Source organism: Harpia harpyja, chromosome Z (genome assembly GCF_026419915.1).
Source record: "Harpia harpyja isolate bHarHar1 chromosome Z, bHarHar1 primary haplotype, whole genome shotgun sequence".
NCBI lineage: Eukaryota > Metazoa > Chordata > Aves > Accipitriformes > Accipitridae > Harpia > Harpia harpyja.
The window spans coordinates 116,887,147-116,910,022 of NC_068969.1; the positions used below are offsets into that span (position 1 = coordinate 116,887,147).

General features: G+C 41.9%; 1 protein-coding gene across 1 annotated transcript; it reads right to left on the reverse strand.

Annotated features, from left to right (window-relative positions):
• Positions 1-1,806: 1,806 nt before the first annotated feature.
• CPLX4 (complexin 4) lies at positions 1,807-19,349 on the reverse strand. Its single transcript, XM_052778929.1, has 3 exons — positions 19,030-19,349; positions 15,807-15,894; positions 1,807-2,145 (listed from the first exon to the last, which is right to left on the reverse strand). The coding sequence occupies exons 1-3, from the start codon at positions 19,194-19,196 to the stop codon at positions 1,918-1,920; spliced, it is 483 nt and encodes a 160-aa protein (XP_052634889.1). The 5' UTR covers positions 19,197-19,349; the 3' UTR covers positions 1,807-1,917.
• Between the last annotated feature and the right edge of the window lie 3,527 nt (positions 19,350-22,876).

The following is a 22,876-nucleotide window of genomic DNA, read 5'->3' on the forward strand; positions in this document are numbered from 1 at the left end:
CAACAAAGCACCGTAACTCACCGAGGCTTGGCAGAGCCACCACCATTCTGTGGGGCTGGAGGACATGACCCAACCCAGGCAAAGGGGGCTCAGTACAGAGTGGATTTCACATCTGGAGTGCATTGTAATTGTATCTTCTGCACTTCACAGACCAATACCTGAGGCCAGGATAAAGGAAGAAAGAGTGAGAGAAAAGAGAAGACAGGAGAGGGGAGGAGAGAGAAAAAGACAAAAGAGTGAAAAGACAGAAAGAGAAAAGGAAGGCAGGAGGGAGGCGGGAAGGAAGGCAAGAAGGAAGGAAGGAGGGAAAAGAGAGAAAGAAAAGAGACAAACCATACTTAGTGCATTTATTCATTTAAAATGAATGTTTTTACTTGATTGGCTGGAGACAAAGAGACAGAGAGACTTATAAACCTGTAGGAAGGTGCTACATCTATTCATTTGCAAATTTCATTCACAGGCTAGCTCTTGGAGAATGTACAAAGTCCTTCATTTTTATAGAATGTCTGAGCCCCTCAGGAGTAGCATCGTATACATCATCCTTGTGCAAGGGCTGTACAGGTCTTGTGTGGGTTATCATGCATGATAACTGCTATGGCTATGCAAGTGCAGAGACAGACTGATGCTCCCATCTGCCTCAACCACAGGACCCTGCTCCACAGGGCTGGTGGAGATGACCTCTGCTGGCCCCATCATTGCCTGTCCAGGCTGCTTAGGCCTCCTGGGCTGGCGGTCCTGGCAGCACTGCAGGCTGCTGCAAGTAGCCATCCCTCAACCGGCCAGCTGCTCTGTATGGGGCTGTGCTCCTCCAGCTGTTAGCCACCATCAGCTCTGCTTGTTGGGGAGTGGGAGGCAATCAGGCCAGCACCCACTTAGGTTTTCCCCAGAAAAAAACTCTGAATCACAGCAAAGAAAATCTTGCTTGGTCCTGAAACTAGACCCATTGAACCAGACCCTGCCTGTCCCACAGACTCAGTCAGATTTAGCACTAGTGAAACCCATGCTTTTTCTCAGGGTTTAGGTGCCCTGCCCTGGCATAATCTTCCAGGTGGGCCAGATTTATGTTTAGCCTTGTATGGAGGTAACTCCTAGAATAAATGTGGTGAGTGCCTTTTAGCCTATACAAGTTAGTTGCTGGTACTCCAAGCCCCAGAATTTGGCACACGTAGCAGCCAAGCAGAGGGCCACTGCTCTCACTTGACGTTTGAACTGCATTTGAAGATGGAGAGGCTGTGAAATTAAAGCAGCCTGGAGAAGTCTGCATTGCTGACTGACCATGGTTTGTTGATGCTACCAAGCCTTGGTTTCCTACAAGTCTCCAGTCAGTTCTATATATGACAACATTTTTGTCCCAAGCTGTAGAGTTATATGCTTCACTTTTTGCTTTTTGCTATATTTAATACAGAGATGGTCAAAACCTTTTTTTTTTTAAAGTTTTTGCAGAAAATGTCAACATTTGAATACTGGTTTTGTTTCAAAATGTTTGAAACAGACATGTTTTTATTAGAAATATATGTATTTATTTCTGAAAGCAGTATTAAATGAGTGGTTACCTATATGTTATGCATCAGAAGCACTATTTTGCTAAAAAATACACATTTAATAGCATTTTAATCACTTTGAGAAAATGGAAAAAGGCACATTTTTTCCCCAATATTTTTTTTACGCAGCCATTTTTTTTCCATGGGGAAAAATGTTATGTTAAAAAATGAGGATCAGTTCTAACTTTGCACTAAACAGTCACAGCACATAAATTTTGAGATCCCCCCCTTGGGGTTTTAAAGTCTCTCTCTCTCTCTCTCCCCCCTATATTTACATTTAATGCTATAGAGCTAAGTGCATTCCTCTGCCTGCCCTCACTCTACAGCCCCTGTGAGACAAGGCTGAATTCACAACCCTTGGATAGTGGTGTCTGTTCTACATCACAGAACATTTCTGCTCAGCTGCCTGTTTCATTTCGGTGAAGGTGGCTTGTGCCTTTTCTTTGATCGCATCCATGTCCATATTCTGGATGTTCTGCAGCTGTCCCAGGATAGAGTCCTTGTCTTCTTCCTCCACCTGATCTTCTGCCACCATCTTCTGAAGGTCTTCTGGCAAACCCACATCATCTCCAGCCATCTGTATTTGATTCTCATCCAATTCACTCTGATACAAAAAGCAGAAAATTAAAAACAGTGCATGAGAGTATTTCTGCTATCCCAGAATCTACTGATGAGTCTCTTTTTTGTTCATCTGTTAGTTTGTTCTAGGGAGAACTGAAACATATGCACAGGTTCTCCAGTAAAATTTTTTACATGTAACTTGTGAATTCAGGGGCTCATTCAGCCCCCATGTAAGTGCTAAGATTTTTCAGACAACGTCAGTTATACTTCTTTGAAGGGTTTCGGCAGTGTCAGAACTGAAGCCCTCAGTGTTACTTGCCATTTTAGAGATCTTTGCCATATGTCTTAACTGTGGTAACATGCTGATACTGCAGGAAATCCACTACAAGTTATTTGTATCCACCAAAGACATGCTGCAATATACTGCCCAGGCTGTCATCTGTTGTGCGATTTGGTCGATGAGGCAATAGCTTTAGATAAACTGTGTGGCTACCATTCCCCTATTCATTTGTTGGTGGGTATTTTTAGGTATCGGCACTAAACTGAAGCCTTCCTGAAGAAAGATGCATTAAACTCAGGAAAGAATTACTGCAAAAAAGGTCCCCATCTTCCCCAAACCATGTCCAAACTGTATCTAGGTCTTTGGTTGGCATCTCTGAGTTATGGTGAGGAGCAGGGGCTGCCTGGCACGTAACCAGAGCAGTGTTGCACTGTTGGTAAGTGGGGTAATAGGAGGACTGAGACAACAAAAGAGAGGATGGAGGTTGGGTGTAAGTCTGAGAAAGCAAAAGGAGACAGGAGAAGGAACTGGTTAAGCAATTAAAAGGGCTGAGATGCAGTGAGCACTACACATACTTGCTTCCTGCTTGCCCGCTGAAATGTTCTATCGGTGGGGCTATGTCAATTTTTCAAACAATGGTGATTTTGTTCACATTTTATGGTGGATTCTGATGGATCCAGAGCTCAGAAGAACAGGGTATTTTGACACAGTTCACACATCAAAGATAAGCATTAATGCCTCATTACATCTCCAAAATGAAGCATGACAGCAGCAAAGGCCTGATATGAATAAGCAGCAATGCTGTCAGCAGGAGGTGTTTTTGAGAGTGAGAGGGGTCTTGGGTTTGCATGAATGAATGAATGCAAGAATGAATGGAAGGACATATATGAGCAATGTCTGTGTAGTTCAGGCCCTAGCAAGGACAGGCACGGTGCTTGACTGTATAGCCACTGTTTACTGTTACATGTATTTGCAGAGCTTTATATTTGCAATAACTGTACTTCCCTTTAACCTGATTTCTCCCCATATCTCTTATGAAAATATGGAGAGGTGTATCATGATTGTTACTACTATGTGGCTAAAATGGGTGAGGACATCTCTTGACCCCTTTGGGCAAGGTTGCTGCTATCAGATCTGTGTGAGCTAGAAACAATATCGCAATTGGCACGAGTATTCTTTATTGATTGTGTAGCAGGAAAAAATATGTTAAGCTTTTAATCAGCAGGTGCTGGCTATCAGAGGAGTTAGCCCTTTTGAAATTCTCCCAAGTAGCACTAGACGATGATAAAAAAGGATACTGGGTTAATTACTGAAAAAGTTCCCCTAAGCAGACAATCAAACATGTTCTTTCTTTAGAACTATTTATAATTTAAGACATCATCACTGCACACTACTGTATGTTATGTGGAGAGATGCCCATACAGAGCACACAAAGGCCACTTTGGCAATGTGAGCAATTGTTTGGCACGTTCTTGCAACAAAGGCCCTGTCCTACTGAAGTCTGAGATGTGGTGCATAACACAGTTTGGGGGTTCAGAGTGTTCTCTGACCAAAGAAGAACATATTCAGATGTAGTCTAAAGCAGTACAATTCTGCACAAGTCACCTGCCTCTACCCACTTGGCATTTAGCCTGTCCTTGAATAGACCTAGTATGAGCTTCAGCAGGGTAGGGTTGCTCAACAATAAGCCAAGAAGAACAAGATGTGTATGGCCTCTTCGCTTTCTTCTAAAATTTGACAGACCTAGTTCTGTTACTTTGATTTTAAATGGAAATGTAGGATTAAGTTTCTGATTTTACCTGTTGGGTTATTTTAAGTCTGGTGGAAATAAGTTAAAGCTTGTTTTCTCACAAGGAGAGACCAGAAGATTTTCCCACAGTATGTTCTTAAAGTCAGGCTAGTGCTGCAAGTGTCCAAATACACAGTGAGCCTGCAGCTCCAAGTACTCAATTCTGAAAGTCAGGATCAGAAATGTGGTGCTGGAAATGCATCGTGTCTGTCAGTTTCAGACAGCAGCTTATAGAGTGTGAGCAGGGTGTGCAGATCCGTACTGTCCCAGCATGCATGCACATGGGGACTGTTACTTGCCCAAGGCCAGACATGGCTCTGACAGTGACAGAGACTGTACCCTGCATCAGAATACATTCAGCTTGGACTACAGAGAGCACCCAAAAGAAGCAGACCTCATGGACAGGACAGCTGAGGCTGTGGGCTCTAACAAATTCATACAGAAAGCCCCTCTGGACCCTGGCAAGCTTGCACTGGACTGGATGGCCTCTCTCCTGATGACTTTAATCTCCATAGTCTCCAGGTCTCTGCAAGTGTTCAGCCACCCTTTCAGGATCTCTGAGGACACAGAAGCAACGTCTATTCTAGTAAATTAAATATGCCTGGCACTGGTCTCTTGCCCCAAGGCCAGCTGGCCTGGAACAACCCACTGCGATGCTATTGAACTCCCTCGCCTTACCAAACAGGGTGGTCCTATCTAACTGCCTATTGGGAATGCCTGTCCTAACTCCCAAACTGGCCCTGGGAACTGCTTGGGAGAGTGCCAAGGCCAAAACTGGGTCAGACACTATTCCGACAATTCAACAGCATAGGCGATAGAGTCCTAGTGCCTGGTAATATTCTTTGAGCCTGATTATGCACCTGATGTAGTCAGACTCAGATCTATTTTGTTACAGGTGCAATATAATACAGAGTTCTTTATACATACATGATACACAGGTGTAAGCAGAAAACAGTCTAAACACCTGTTTATATGAAGTCTGATTGTAAATGAAAGAGATCAAAGCTCACAGACTAATCCACAGGGGGGCCAAACTGTTTTCCAGCATCACTCTGTGATGTACTGCTTTCCTTACGTCTAACTTATCCTGTCAGAAAATTCACCTATGCCTATGTGCAGAGATCCTTAGGTAGGTGAATCCAGACCTGATCCTGTGATTCACCACCTATAATGCACCAGTTACATACAAAATCAGAGTTCGTCTTGTCTTGACCTGCAAGTGGGATTTTTGGTACGCGATACAGCAGCCCCATATTGACCCATGCCATCCAAGGGCTGCAGGTACCTTACACGTGGGTACGCGGAGCCACAGGTTGGAACCAGCAGCCTTCTCCCCTACAAACACCCTCTTGTGCCATCCCTACACAGGGGTTACACTTTGGAGCACAGGGAAGGTGTGCGGAGGCTGCTTGACATCTCAGCTGTCAGGGCCTCGTAGGCACTGTCACGTCATTGCCCAAACTGGCTCCAGTGAGAACCCCCTTGCCCCCGGGGCCCAGCAGCCCCATTTCAGCTCATGCCAGGCCCCCAGTCCTGCCCTCAGCTACATCACAGCTGTGCCCGTGCCGAGGTGGTCCCCTGCTGAGCGTGGCTTATTGATTGGTTTTCCATGACGGACCATGCTTTGCCCTCCTTGACAATCCCTGGGCTGTCGCTGGACCCTGCTGCTAGCCCCGGCTCTTCCCGCTGTGTTCAGAGCCTGCAGGACTGTGCCTGTGGGTGAGGGCACTGCTTGTGCTGGGGTCCCCCACCGCCCCAGCCTGGACCTTCTCGGGGAGCAATCCTGGTCCCGCTGCCTCCTGACATCCACATGGTGACTCCATTTTAACCCAGTGGATCCACAGCTGTTTCACTCTGGCCTGTTAAAACATTTAGATCAGCAAAAGAATTCTTCAAGCTTAGCAAATACTTGTTTTCAGATACTTATCTAAAGCCTGTATGCACTGATGAGCTGCTGCTGAGACAAGTTTCTTTTTCTGCCTGGTCAATATGCATCCCCCCCCCCCCCCCCCCCCCCCCCCCGGCACAGCTAGAGGTTATGTAATGGCTGCATACAAGTAAAAAATCCTTTAATTCTGGAATGGCACTATTCATTAAATCAAGTCTTAACAATATTCCCATCACAGCACAATAGAGCAAGAGCTGTTTGAGGTTACATGACTACATGTCCCTTTCATGGCCAGAAGCTTTCCTTTTTAATGTCTTTAGCAGCACTTGTTATTGAAAAGACACCTGATTGCATCTGAATAGTCTTTCCCTCTAAATATCGGTGAAGAAAAAACATCCTGCTGTTCAGTGACTGAGAATCTTGTAGAGCAGTGCCCACAGAAGTGCTTTGACTAGGGAAAGAGATCCACCTGCATGGAGCAGATGACATAGTCCCTTCCTGAGGTGCCAGAAATTCATGTATCACAACACATAACCCCCAACACTCGGACAGAAGAACGGCACTGATGCGACAAGACTCTTGACAGAGTAGTGTTATTTGAGGTGACATGGTGGATATATGTGCAGATCAGTGATTTGAGAGGGGTGGTGGGGCCCATGGGGAGAGGTTGCCGCGCTGCAGATGAGGTCTTTGGACAGGTTGGACAAGCCTGTGGTTGGATGTTCCTCTCCTGCATCACAGGCACCATCATATCAAGGTCCTGTGTTTAGACCTTGCAGAAGTTAATTGATTACTGGATCCCAGCTCAGGAGAAAGGCAGTAAGTGAATAAAAGAGTTTGGTGTGGGTTTTTTTAATTAAAATATTCATTTATGTATTTATACAATTTAAAAAAAATGTTTCGTATGCAGGTGATACATTGAATACTCTGAAAATTAAAAAGTTGCCCATAGATCAAATGTCTCATGGCTAAAAACATCCTTCTGATGACAAACCTAAGTTGACAATTCTGTTAATAGGATTAGGTTCATTAAGGGACTGCTTTCTCCTATAAATCTGGCCCAGATAGCATGGAGCTTTAGATTTTGCACTGAAAAGGGGGCCCTGCTTAGTCCTGAATTTCATGCTTTCATTTACAATGTGTGCTAGTGATTGATACTGGTAATATTCAGGGGTTCTATCCCATACTAGGCTACCTGAAATGACTTTCATTTTTCAAAATAATTAATGCATTATCACAGGTCTGAGACCATTTTGCTGCCATAATGTTGTATCATAGAGTTGAATTTTTTTTCAGGGACGTATAGCGTGCACATAATAATTTCATTTTCTTCCTGATATAATATGTGTTTTCATAAGGGCTGACGAAAAGAAAGCAGACCTTCAACCAAGAAATGCTATATAGGTAGGCACAAACGCAGAAAAGCATATCCTGCAACATTTACTTGCAACTGCCACAAATCAGCAAAGCTAAGTACATCCTTAATATCTTCTTTGCTGGCTTAGAGCTCCTGTCCTACCTTGGAGGCAAGCCTTCTACTCTTATTACTGAAATGTGGCCCCAAAGAGCACTCAGCGTATACCAAAGTCAAGACCCTGCTGAAGATGGGGCAGATCACCATTGCATGCTCTTGGGTGCTATGCAGCGGCAGTGCACTCGTTGGAGGCCAGCCAAGGGTGACTGTGGAGACCTGAACACCATCTCAGAACTGAAAAAAGCACCACGGATGGGAGACTCAAAATCACAGACAGACACCCAGCTCCACTGACTTTTAGTTGACAGCTGGGCACATAAGTGTCCTGAAGCCTTTGAAACTAGCCCATCTTGGGATTTAAAGTTGGGGCCTCACAGAGTGTGGTGAGGCCGTGGGCTAATGCTGTTCAGTAGCTGGCTCAGCATATGCCTCCAAAAGGAAAACAAAGCCTAATGATATTTTACTACTCAGCTGCTAATTAAAATGCTGGTGTTTAGAGATTTAGGCCTACAATCCAATCAACCACTTAAAATCTTGTACTTCATTTTTTTGCATAATTAATCTTTCTGTAATTAAACTCGCCCACAGGATATGTTTTCCTCTTTCTTGTCACTGTGCTGAGCACCCACAGCCCAGAACAAATCGTATATTGCAACTGATGAATACAGAAGAGCATAGTGGATAATCTGCCCTTGCTGCTTCTTATATATGACACTGGTCATGCACTAATGTATATCTGTGTTTCTCCAGGCATATCCCTTTCTCTTCCAGATGGATGTTCTGTCTGGAGTGAATCTGAAGACGTGGTGCATTTCTCTAGTCTTTTTGATGCCAGGCTATAGCTGTGAGTGCCAACAATTTCCTAACACATCTGCTGCAGGAACAAATGTCAGCCTTACGCACACGGAGCAGATCCTGCGCTTACACCAGGCCCTGCAATGGCACGGGCCTCGTGCTGCGCGCAGGCAGGACACAGTCTGTCTGGTTCACAGGGGACTGCACTGGTGGACCGAAAGGGCTCAGCACCTTCGATTCATCCCAGACGAGCAGGATGCATTGCAGATGATCTGTGCAGTTTGCAGGTCTGATAATGCCTGGAAACGTTAGACTACACAGCGCAGACACACACATTTCTATAGAGGGACCTGCAGCCGTAATAGCAACACCTCTAGGGAGTGAAAAAGAGATCAAAGTTCAAGTGAGTGTGTGACCTTGATAACCATCTGCAAAAGACTCAGGAGCTAATGATAATTCCATTCAAAGGGGCCATTTGAATGAGAAGCTATAGGTGTAGCAACATGCCTTCACATCTGAAGATGACAAATTGTGCCTTCAGATAATTTTAAAAGTCAAACGTCCTTACAGAGAGTTTGTTGATCTGAAATGAGGTGTTACATAGAACTGTATTCACTTCAAATTTGCTTACGAAAGCTTTGTTCAACACTTACACATTGGGAGGGCAAGTAGAGGTAGCTTAACTGAGGTTTCTCCACAGCAATTTTTCCCTTGCTTCCCCCCCACCCAGTACCTGTCTCAAAACATTCTGCCGTACTTTTTTAAGACAGCACTTCTCTTTCTTGGAAAGTCAGTTAGCTAGGTTTTGGTTGCAAAAACCATGTTTTCAAAATTAGAGAAAAATACATTTTTCATCCCTGATTATGAATAAGGCCTGCCCAACTGGTTAAATACAGATGGTATAATTTTATCGAAGAAGTCATAAGGTTGATTCACTTTTCGTCCAAATTGTAATTTGCCTTTAGCGTTCAAGCAAACGATTGAGAGTGGTGCAATTTCATGAATATGGCACTAGAGGGCCTTTGACGGCTCAGTGTTAGAAACAGCATCAAACTAACACTGTAGAAAAAAAATACAGGATTTACAATATGTGTTTACATTATATAATCACTTTCTGAGCCTAGGTGACTTTGTTAATTTGTAATTGCTTGACTGCTTGGTCCTTTCCTTCTGGCATTTCTGATGTTTCAGTGGGAAATTCTTTAAACTGTTCAGCAGAGATGGTTGCAAATGTTTTGGTATTTAGTTGTGCTTGCCACAGAAAATGCATAAACATTCAATTCCATTGCTTGCAGGTCCTAATACAGGTTTTTAAATTCCTCAGTCATATTTGCCTTTGCTCCCAAGTCGCACCAGGTAATGGAATCTAAAGGGCTAGCTGGCTCAGACCAAAACTGTGTTGGGGGCTGTCGGTTAGTTTAACGATAGCACTAGATAGGCACTCCAGCACTAGAGAGTATGTCCCAGCACTGCCTCATTTAGGAGTTTAGATTTAGCACTAGATTCACAGAGCACCGAGGAAACTGTACAAAACCCCCTTCACTGGCAAATGGTAGACCTTCTTAAAAATGCATCCTCCACAAGGAACACTTCACATCTGGTTCCTCCTGTCAAGCTGGAGGGATTGTGCTAACCTAGGGCCAGAAGCACCACTGAAAGCCCCTGACAGGAAAGGGAACAAGTGGAACCATTAAGGTCACTGCTCACAGACAGCCAAACAACGTAAGTGTCCCCACAGATCTGGATGTGGAGAAAAGCAATTGAATGAACCCCCTATTAATTTATTAATTTACTTTGAGGAGAAGAAAAAGTGATAACTGGAGGAGCTATCTGAAAAGGTTCAGCGCTGTGGGAGAAGGTAGCAGAGATGACGTGTGTAGAGCTGGCTATAAAGTCGAAGATCAGTCCTTGAAGATAGTGGGAATATGTTTAAATAGTCTGCTGGGAAAGCCCCATTGGTTGGCAGACTCTTGAATTTGGTATCTGTGGGCGAGACTCTAGAGAGCTAGGACAGGAAACCTGATAAATCTCGTTTTCAGACCAAGGTTTGATGAATTTGAGCAGTGGTCTGCTCTTGGTCCCAGTCTCAAAACGCCACCTCAACAACATAATATATTTTGGTTCATCTAAAATGCAAATTAGGTACAAGAAAACAAGATAGATCATCTTAATGTGAAGGAAATACTTTTGAACTGAATGCCATTGACCTAAGTTCCACTAAAATACAGACAGAATTTAATGAGGTAAGTTTGGATAGCAAACACAAAGTCACAGAAACCAAATAGCTAAGAAATCTTGACCAACAGTTCCACTCATTTTCTCAAATTCCTTCCAGATCAAGGATAAGAAAGGATGCAAAGTATCTTTGGTATCTTTAATACCTTTGCCCAGGTTGAATCCTTCTCACTCAGTTCAAAAAGGCAAGAACAAATCATTTGTGTGAGGAGGTCTAGTATGGCTAGTTAGGTTTGATAGAAATTTTACATACAAAAACCTGTTTCAGTGTGAAATTTTACCACATCAAAATTTTGACAATATAAAAAAATCTCCAACTATTTTATAATAATATTGGGGGAGGAGTTATTTGTTTGTTTGGTGGGGTTTTTGTGGTGTGGGGTTTTTTTGTTTGTTTGTTTGTTGTTTTTTTTTTTTTTTTACAGTCACCATTGGAAATTTTTGTTTCCAGAAACGAACACCTTTACAAAGTGGTGGGGGTTTTTTTAACAGACCTGTTATAAACTTTTCATTAAAAATATTATGAATAACTTCCCCCAAAAATCCATGAGAAAAAGTGGCTCCTTTTAAACCCTGCAAAATAGTACAATAAAAAGAAATGTTTGCAAAGCTCTTTTCCTCATCTTCAACTACCCCATTGGTAACTTTGGGCCACGGAATTGCTTTTATAGCACAACTTATCTCATCCAATTAGAACCAGTATTCAGGTGAATGCTGAGCAGATAAAAACTGCAGAAAGTTTTCAGGTAATTGAAGGCCAGTGAAGGACATAGCCTGAATCAGGGTAACGGCAGCCTTCAGACGACAGGGCCTATCTGTGCAGCTGTGCAACCTTGCATTTTTCTTCCTCAGTTCAGGATAACACATTCCTCCTGTAGGTGCTGGAAGATGTGATAGGTGTTTCAGACTCGGACAATCCCTTCACGACGCTTGTGCTTTTACAAAGCTAAAATCACAAGACTTGACAGCTCCTGGGAGACTTTTCCCTCAACTTTTCTTTGAGTTGGGTCCTAACAAGGTAGGTGCCTGCAGGCCTCAGGTTGACTCTTGGTTCCCTGCTGTTAGGTAATCTCTGTGACAGTAACCCTAAGCAATTATGAATGAGGTACCCTGGGGCATTATTAATTTGTTAGCTGAGCATATTTTGAATGTGTTGAACTCCCTGTTGATAGTTAATTTCATTACTGCTGCTTAATTAATATAGACTAAAAAGTGGCATGGATAGTTCTCAACCTTGACTAGGGCCATCGTCCCAGGATAGAAGGGTCTGGGAAATGCGAGCCATATACTACTAGAATATTTTAATTGGACTGATATAATAATCAGACTTCTGCCTACCTGGGCTCACACTCACAGGGGCGTATAGGCTCTTAATTTCCTTGAAATCCCTTGGAATCCAGCACCTGAATACCTTTGCAGTTCTGCGCCACAGAACAGGGACCCAGGCCTTTAGTTAAGCGTATCTCAGTTCATCCTATTTGGAAGTTGGGTGATACGAAAAAGGCCACCAAAACACAAAGAAGTCCATATCTTCATGTGACCAATGAACCAGCAAGCCCCGAGCTCTGCTGACTGCAGGAGACAGAATGAAAATCACAGAGAGAGCACAGATCAGATGGTTATAACACTGTCTGCAAAGGGAAAAGCAACCGGAGAACTCCAGATAACAGCCATTGTTTTCAGGAGGCATTTGCTGAAATGATAAATTTTCAGCAAGTCACTGAAGTTGTATTTGACATAACTGTATGTGAAGGACATCTTAATGAAGCTGGAAAAATAAATCTCTTTAGAAATCTTTTATAAGCAATGAAGGAGTGACCAGGCTAAGAGCAGTTTAATAGCATATAAACCACCAGTGTTCTAAGATTAGTTATTCCTGGGAGAACTCACATGACCTTTTAACAATCTATGAATAAGGAGCCTATGCAAACCTGAGACTCCAAATACTTTCCAGAAATAAGCTTTGTTTCACTGCCTACGTACAGACTCAATTTCAGGGATGGATGCAACCCAGGCTTTAGCAGAGGGAAGGCTCTCATTGGTATCATGGGCTATGGGAACACATGGTCCACTTGTCTGTGTCAGGGTGGAAGGAAGCAGCTCTTAAAACTATCCCCCTTTCCTGGTAAATCTACCAAGTCAACAACAGTGACCGGAGAACCTGTGTCATGGTGCCGATGGTGCAGAGTAACATAGCGTATTAGGCTAAACCAAAGAAACCATGAGAGATCAGAACATGAAGTCAATAAATGTTACGCACATACATAGTAGAATAATTCAGTGAGTCCAAGAAACAAAGATGCTGCTCTCTTCTCAGAAGAGTCTGAACCATATTACACGATCTCTGGAAACTATGTATAACTCTGCTCAAGACAGCATTGATTCTAGCAAAGACAACCCTCCAACCTGCAGTTTCTTAATCTCCAGGAGACTTTAGTGCCTTCTGGTACATTCATTTCATTGGTGTAGGGCTCTACAGCAGCTGCTGAACCAGGTCAAACGTTGCAAGGCCACCAAAATCCCCGTCTGTTCACTCTCCCGTCGGTAAGACTGAGATCACACTCTGATCTCTCCTGTTCCTTTGTCCCTCACCAGCAGCTTCCTGTACATCTTTCCTACATTTCTCCAGTTGAGGGCATCCAGCTGGCAACGACTGGGGACCCTATCCAGAAATCCAGGGCCCTCCACGGCCACACTAAGTTCAGATTCAAGCTCGAGTTTGTGAGCACAGAATCAAAGATCAGGTTGTTCTGCTAATTCCAGCTACAGCATGGGAAGAACCAAGGTCTTAGGGGTGGAATACGTCTCACTTGATTTCAGCTGTCGGGTCTAAGGTAGCAACCTGGCCTCCCTCTGAGAGGGAGGCAAGTGCCACTGGAAGGTGACCCAGCTCCACCTTAAACACTTACTGGAAAGTTTGGATAGATGAGGCTAGAAGTGCTGGTCTCTTTCCATTGGTGACAGAGTCCCTAAATGACTTGCTTGGGTTAAGTACTAAGTTTTTTAGCAGCTAAATTTAGACGAGATGGATTCTTTACTTTCCTCCATTTTAATTAAGCAGAAAAGCACTGGAAAGTACTGATCAGAAAACAAATGGTAATGACTCAGAGCTGACAGGTGAGTACTCGTAATATAAACAAGCTCTCAAACTGCTAAGAACCACTAAATGCTTCCTTGTCAGATATAAACAAAATCTTCAAAAACGTTAACATCTTCACAGCAGTAGTAGTTCAAAGCAGATGCATGATCCAAACCCCTACACAGACTACGCTGTCCCATATTACCTCTCTCCTGCCGTGGAAGAAGCTTACAAAATAACACAATAACAACTTTTCCACACACAGAACCCCAAATTACTTTGTGCTGGAGCTAACAGTGCAACCCACTCTGGACAAAACTGAAAAGCACAAGTGGGCTGCAACCACCCACCACAACCAAGTGCCAGAAAGTCATGGACAGACACAAAGTCTTTCAATTCTGTGGCCCAGAGCTGAATCTCAAATTTTAGGGAGCCCCTAAATGCATAGTAGTAAAGGCCCCGACACTAATTTGCACAAACAAGTCTTCAGTCACTTCTTCAAAATGAATGGAAAATAATATTCAATACCTAATGGACCTTCCTTCACACCCTACCACAGTTTGTTTTCTTTAACGAGTCTTTGGGGAAAGAATTTGTCCAACTTTTTTTTTTTTTTTTAACTAGAACTTATCATTTACACCCTTACAATTAGTCATCCCTTCAGAGCATGCTAACAGATTTGAAAGGCTGGGCTGTCTGGCAAAAAAGTCTTGTTTCTCTTCTTCCCATTGTATAATTTTTGCCCATATATCTGCTAGCTATCTTAGGCAGTTTTCCTTCATTTCCATTACAGAAGTCAGTTACCCATTTGTTGTTCCCTGTATATATATCTCTTGGAGCCTTTTTTTGAAAATGTCTTCACTTTTCCCATCTTCTGAGGTTAAATGATAGACTACATGCCTCAGTAAGTTTGGCAATTCATAATTTGAAATCCTTCAGAATTCTTGGGTAAATACAGCAGAGCCAGCGGGTACTTTACACTAACAACCTCCTCCAAGAACACTTAGCTGAGAAAATTCATAAAAGAGACTGTCATAGGGAAACCTATCTAGGGACCTTCATAGCAGTCCTGCAGTTAAAATGAATGCAAAGAATTCACTTAATGTTTCTGCTATGGGCTAATCTTCCCTGATTCTTTTGCAGAATCCTTTTCTGGCTCTCGCTCCCTTAGCTCACTTCAACACCAGCCCACATTCCTGGAAGAGATACCACCTTTCTTCATTATAGAAGCATCACCATCTTGTGACAGGAAATAATATCCAGAATATACAAGTTTCAAAATTTTTTTAACTTTTTTTTTTTTTTTAAATAGGCAAGATCTGTGGATGTTTAGTATAGGCTTAGTGCTAAAGCCTGTACTTGATAAACCTTTGATAAACAAGACTTCTGCAGTTAAATCCCTGAAAATGTAGAAGACGATCAGAAAACAACAGAGGAGCAAGTCTTTCCTTTAAACCAGGAAAACACCTTAAATACAGTAGAGAGCTATCCTTGTTTGTATCCATGTGTTTTTAGATCAGGAAAATACTATCAACCTAAATGTGAACTTTGTTTTCTGTCATGATCCAGAAGCTATTGCAGCTGCTGCCTGCTTTTAACAAACATCCAGATTTCTCTGTTGCTTGAAGCTTCTGTTGTCTATATTTTATCTTTCCTGGGAATATTTGACAGTGTCAGGAGCATTAAAGAAAAAAGAGTGGACAGTTTGCTTGCACTTCTTGAAGAAGATAGTAAAAATGAGCCTTCAGAATTTTAGCAGAACTCAAACATGCAGCTTGTAGAGGAGTTTTCACGGACTTTGCTTATTTGCTTAGAGCTTTTTTTTTCCAACTGTTGCATGTTGCTAAGTTAAGAATGTGTACTAACTGTGAGACACAATCAGACCAGATGCTCAACTTGCCTAGTCACCTGTTTCAGATCTGACAGTATAGACAGGGATTACAAGAATCTTTCCATTAGATTCATCTACTGAGCAGAGAAAAAAGGGTTTAAAAGAAGCAGTCACTAGGGAAAACCATGGCTCTGCCCTCTTCCATTTCTGTACTGAGCTGCAGTGGGATCCCACTAATGAAGGCAATTTGCCATTTTCAGACCTCTGCGTTGGTAGTCAGTTTGTTTTAAAATTGGCCACTGAACTAGATGAGATCATGAATGACAGGCTTACCTTAGGGAGTCTATACTTTTCTCTCAGATGAACCCTCAGACAGGCTCGCTCTGCTTTTTTCTGTGCAAATGCTGCATCTCTTTCCATCCTGGAAATCAGAAAAAATGTTTCTTCAAGATACTAATAAAATACCGTCTTGTACACTGAACCAGTCACTTGGCTGCAAAAAGCTACACGCAGGAGGTACTCCCAAAGTTATCTAAGTTGTCCAAAGGCACAAAAGGAGTGGTATCAATAAAGTGATGCTAAGGGTCCAGACTTCCTGTACCCCAAGCTTGTTCTCAGGACAGTTCCCTAGAGTCCTGTGAAGAATGAAGGATAAGCCAATACTACTTGTCAGGAGTTTGTACCTGTACTAGCTGTTACTGCTCACTATAACAATGAACAATTACAATAAGCGGAACAGAAAAGTTATGCTCGTTCCTTGCTTATTCCACTGCGGCACTTACAGAGACGCAGCTGCCTGCCAACGCTCCTGTTCTACAAACATGACATTTTCATAGTATAACAACACACGCACACAATGGCAGAATGGTCCTTCTGGGTCAGACCAAAAGTTTGCCTATCCTAGAGTCCCATCTCCAGCAGTAGACAGTAGTGGATACTTAAAGAAAGAATTTAAGAAGAGGATAATCATCCTGTATCAAAACTGCCTAGCTTCCAAAAATCAGTGGTGTAGGGTACTGGAGCTGGAAGTTGGCTCTACATCGTTGTCTTTAATAGCCCTGGATGGCCTCTGTCATCTATTAATTTTCCTGGTCTTTTCTGCATCCATTTATTGTTTCAGAACATCCTACGGCAAGGAATTCCAAAGCTTCCCTGTGTGGAAAATTACTTCTTTTATCTGTGATTTTACAAAATACTTTCATTAGATTTAAGAACTCTTCAGCATGACTTTTGGTTAGATTACTTATGTATTTATTTGCAAAATGTGTCTCCTCAAAGATTTTTGGTGACATTTGATAGCATTCACCTTCCCCCGCCTCCCCCGCCCCCGCTCTAATTTTTTTTCCCAGAAGCATTGTCATGGAAGTTCTATGGCAAAATTGATTTTGTTCCAGTATAGGTACTTTGTCGCATAAAAGCTACTTGCAAGATGAAATATTTTTCCTCTGCTTCCACAAATGATTTTTTGGGTTTCTCTCTCTCTCTAAAAACCAACCAACCAACCAACCCCAAGAACAAAACCAAAAAGTTCATATTAACTGGAAGCCATCTTAAACTTCTTTCAGCCAGTCATTGATGGGAAGATTGGAAAGAGATTTTCTGAGCCCTTCTGGCATATTTTCCCTCTCTCTCAACCATCCTCTTCTGTTGCCCACTCCTCCAGAAGAGCTGTTAGCAGCCATAGCCGGTACTGGGATGTGTTCCCACAGGGCAGCGCACGCAGCATTACTACGCATCCCTTTAGGTGTCCTATGAAGCTGAGGGGCAGGAGGGGATTTCCTGCTCAGTCAGATTTGAGCTTTTCACTTGTCCTGGCATCATGGGAAGACCTGGCAAAACTCACTCAGCCAATCTCCCACCATTGCCTAGGCCATAGGGTCTGGCCTCATGTTACATCTTATTATTCTGGAGGATCTAATTATTCCCTGGAACATGAAGCTTTGTAGAAACAGGAGACAGGTATAGGAATAGTTGCATGACAGTCAAGACCCTGGGATGTACAGCAAAAACTGGTGGTCCCCTCTTGCTTAAACTCTTGTGATGCTGGAAGCAAATTCTATGTGACCATGCCAGAGACTGCCAGCACAAGCCACCTGTTTGTTCCTGCGTATTACACATTTTTCTGAGAAACAGCAATCTGTGCATTTTTGTGTGTTTAATCCCACACAACAAACAAACAAACCCAAAACCTGAGAAGAACCCATAGCCAGGATGGTCATGCATCAAAGGCCAAACTCTGCCGGAGTATGACTCCAGCAAGGCACTTCAGCTTCTCTGATCTCCACTCTTGTACAGCTGAAAACTGGGTAAAATCCAGAGAGCCCTGAAACAGATGCTCTGCCCGTGACAAAGATTTCTGACACACATTTACATAACCACACCAGTGTGCACTGTCCTGAGCTAATTTTTTCTCTTTGAAAGTACTTCAAATGTTCCTATTATAGTTCCAAACTGTACTTTCAGAAGTACTCCTGCACCAGTTCCTCAATACAGTTCAGCATGTAACAGACACATGCCACACTTGAAAACTTTATAGAAATAATTCTTTTTCCAAGCATTTTCCCTATCCCAGGAATCCCATTTTGCTTCTCAGTCTCAATAAAGCATCCTCCTGCCAGCAGGTGGTTATTTGTCTTTTAAATATCCCTTGACAAAGTGCATAGCAAAACATTCTGTATTTTATTCCAAACCAAATGATACCTATTTGAGGTTTTATGATAGAAATGGCTGCTGCTAAATACAGACCTGGATACCTCAAATTCCATCAGTCATTAACCTTTCACCTATAATCATCTTACATGAAGGATTTACACAACCATTATGTAATTGACCATTAGAGGAACAGATGCATTTGAGATTTAAAAGTCAATCGTTTTATTTATAATTATGCATGATTTGAACTCCTACATGTTAAGTCCTTTATTTTACTTCTGTTTTGATATTTAAACACAGAAAGTGGTAACGATTCTAATTACAGACAAAAAAATTGAGATTTAATCAGTCGAAAAGTTCTGATTTAGTGGATTTTAGAAGAAATAACTGAAAATGCAACTACAAAAATAACCATCTTAAACCTTTCCTCTAGGTAAATATCATCCATTGAACATAGCACTCATTACTTTTTCATGTCTGCCGTAATAAATGTGGACAAAAAAAAGATTATGTATTGAAAGTGTACTCCACATAGAGTTCTAGGAGAACAAACCATACACATTTTAGAATTAACTCCTGCACTACAAACAGCTTTGCACCTATGGAAAAATTTGATAGCTAAAGTAACATCAGCTAGGAATGAATCCAGCGTATCATGGTGTGGAGACAGCAGTAAAGTGTTAGGAGAGAGTTGCCGGATGAGAGAGGGAAAGGGAGAATGTAATATTTTATCATTTCCAGTTGGTGAACTTTTATTTTTGAAAGCCTCTTTAGCAAAGATTCGTCTGCTTTAAAAAAAAAAAAGGAAGAGAGCCGAATGCTTGGCTTTTCCTTGGGTTATTTTTAGCTGCACAAAGATACCAAGCATTAGCCCCATACTGATAATAAGGGAACAGGTACTCACTTCTCCTCAACCACTTGCTTTTGATATTCCTCATACTCCTCTCTGGTCATTCCTGCAGCTGCTGCTGGATCAGAAGGAGTGCTTTCTTCTTTGTTTTCTTCCCCTCCACCTCCAAGTCCCAAATTCTTTACCTGGTTGCTCAACATACTTTTCATTAGAAAGGCCATCTTCTCAAGAAAAAAGGAGCTATAAGCAAACAACTACAAGAAAGCCAAACCAAAAATGTTTTCAAAACCAACAATTGTAAGCAAGAGAGTTTCTACAGCCACATCAGCTCTTCAAGGGCACAATGCTAGTGAAACGTGAATGCCAAAACCAGTTTGTCAGCCATAATCTGGATTAAAGAGTGAACTCCTTAATATCTAGAGGCAGATGGTTCAGATTACTCCCAAAAAATCATTAGATGCAGCTACCTACTTTTTATATTAATACCTTAAGCTAATTGTATGCACACACACACACAAATCAATTATAGTGTGCAATAGCATTTTGATTTCTTCAGTCTTGAAACTCTCACTTTCGCAGAAATGAAAACATTCCCTGGAACACAACAGATCTGAATTAAAAGCCTGGTTGACTAAATGGCCATAGTAAAATTGTAAAATTTGGGCTACTGAGGAGAAAAGCTTTTTGGATTTACATGATCAAATGAGATTTGAAAACTGGAATTCTTCATTAAGCAAAAAACCCAATCCTTTTTATCCATTAATATTTTATCACATTGGACAGAAAGTACATTGAATGATTTTTCTTCATCCACTTTTCATATGGTTGGTTTGTCTTCTCACGGATGAATGGGGCATTACTGCTATCATTACTTTTTTTTCGAGAAAGTAATCACAAAAAAAGCAAATCACATCTTCCTACTTTTCATTCCTTAGGGTTTATTTCAGCTCTTCCCCAGGCTGTCTCCAACGAGATCACCACTTCGACCAGTGCTGCACAGAATACCTACTGGTTTTAATCTTGACTGTCAGCAGAGAGAAATGAATCTGACTGATTCTGTATGGTATAATACAGCCTTGATATCTCTTGTTTGTGGATTGCTTGTGTAGGCCCTCAACTTTCAAACTTTTATTCACATCATCAGCCTCACCAGGTCTATTCAGGTGAAGATTTGCAGGATCTGCTACCTAGATCATAGACTATTTTGGGAAAGAAAATAATCTGCTAGGTCTCAGAAGTTCATGATTTTGGGGTTTGAGCATTTATCCTACTCTGACTGACTGCGCATGCCTTAATGAAACATTCTGTAATTTTGATTATCTAAATGGTTCTCCCAGCACTCTCATAATTTCACTGAGAGATGGGAGGATTCCAGTTTGCCTAATGCCTTAATCTGTATTAGAGCCTTTCTAATTAAAGCAGACCTGTTACTATTAAAAAAAAAAAAAAAAAGCAGGATGTTCTGTAATCCTGGATTATTAGTGATTAAACAAGAAACTTTAAGTTTCTTTTTGAAATAGAGTATCACTCAGAAACACAAATTCCAAATCACAACAAAACTACTTTGATATACTACAAATACCTAGTAAGCTTTTTTCTTAAATCAAAATTGTTTTTTATAATCACTGTGCACTTTCAGAACTATGCGTAAGTTGCAAGAATTTGTGGGAAGAATCAACTTTTTACATCTGACCAACTCTGACCTTGATTACCAAAACTGTATTGTACTTGCCCAAATGGCTAAGAATTGAGATCATAGACGTTAGATAGCTAATCCCAATTTAAGCAGAGAATGCTAAACTTGAGCACGCATTAGTCTGAAGTTGAATGCATAAAATTAAATAAAATTTGTTATCTGGCAAAATTTAAAAACTAAAAATCCAGCATTAAGTTTATACATAAGGTATGACTGCTCCTACCTCAGACAGTTACTTCAAAATGGGCATGGCAAAACCAGTCTGACTTTGTTATGCTCGAAGACTTCCTTGGCTCAGTTTGCTGCCTCTGTGAGGCATTCAAAGGGTAGAGTGGCTGACAGCATCCCTTACTTCCCATCCTTCTGCATTTTAGAGAAGGCTGTGTTTGTTCAAAAGAGCTGACAACTAGCTAGTGCTGTGGGTCCACTGCAGGTCAGCTGTAGCTGTGCGGGCATGCTAGTTCCAGCAGAATGCGGCACGACCTATGCTATTGCCGTATCGTGTGACTGTATCCTCTGGTAAGTGCTGTCCGACTCTGCTCAATGGTACCTTTATCCCATTTTCCCAGGCTGGAGACAATATGGACAAGCAGGGATGGTTCTAACCTGCAACCCTTCTGCCTTCTGCTAAAACCAAGACCTTGCTCACTTTGCTGGTATTTGAAAAGTCCTGCAAACAGGCCTAATCTAGCATCTCTTTCAGAAGGACGACAGTCTTTGGATGAACACTCTGACTGCGGAGCAGTAGTGGCAACCCTATGACCCAGAACAAGACCACAAGTGCCCCTCTCTTTTATGCGGCCAACCTTAAAAGGAAGAAATTAAAAGAAAAGGTTATTTCTAGAAAACTATCTGAGTTAAATACTGCTCTGAGAGCAAGCCCCTGAAAAAAACCAATCCCTAGTTCCTGAACTACAGCCTGACTCACATTAGTGACTTGCCCCACACTGCTCAGAACACAGTGGAAGAGTCGGAGACAGAAAATCCTAAGTGAAGGGAGAAGACACTTGGTCAATTCAGGCATCTCTAGAAATAGATGGTGGCTAGAGAAAGAGGGCATCACAACTCCGGATAAAAGTTTTGGTCTTGCTGACCTTTGCATCCGCTGCTCACAACACAAAGCTAAGAACAGAATCTGGCAACGTGGACACCAGAAGCTGGAAGATCATCTTCTCAATCTGCTTCAGCTGCACAGCCAAGCTGTATCTTACACAAGTACGCAGCACAAAAGGGGCCAAGAAATACTGCATGAACCACATACAGATCACAAAGAGGTTTTCAGCAGCTTGTAAACACCATCGAACAGGTTAAAGTAATATATTGGCACTATTTATGCACTAATCCTAAAATGCATGAGTTCAGTAACAGCACAGTAGGCATCACAGAAAAGCATGCTACAAGAGAAGTTTAAGATCAGCTAAATATAACTTTTGATTGTTAGCATTTTCTCTGTGCTTTGACAGCCACTCAATTAAATGTTAGAATGCTGACCCACAACATCACTACTTAGTGCCAAATGCCTCTCAAGTCCACTTGCAGTGGTTGGCTCATCTTTATTTAAAATTCTCCTAACCAGAACAGGGAACACCAGTATGTCTGTACTGTGCACTTTGCAAATACGACATGCAGCACTGATTTTTCCAGTATTAGGTCCCATAGTCTTCTCTAAGTGTATGGGAAGTGTATCTGTTAGACTCTGTGCTATTGGTCTTTACCGAAGAGAAGCTTCCCTAACTTTGGGCATAAGTCTTGGCTGTAGACTTTGATCCCTATAGAAATGTTGCTAACACCACCTTTTGCCTAAAAAAGATGCTTTCACAGAATCGACTGAGAAGGCAAGAAAGCTGAAAACTGGCTTGGGAAGGGATTGCTGAGAACCAGAGATCTTGCCCTCCAGATCTTGAGAGAGGACTCATGAACCTACCTAACAGCAAAAGGCTTTCCAATGTTAGATTCAAAATCAAAGACAACAAAAAGTGCTTTAAAAGTTACCTGCCCTACTGGCACTGGAAACCACTGAGAAACACTAAAAGAGACTAGTGACAAAACTTTGGAAGACACTACATAGCTAGCAAATTGCTCACTTCATTGTGGGTTTAGATATTTATCACAAATCTGTGTATAAAAATAATGAATAAACACTCAGAGTGATAAGGAACCAATTGCTTACAGAATACCTAAAGCATCAAGTTTTAAGCACCTACC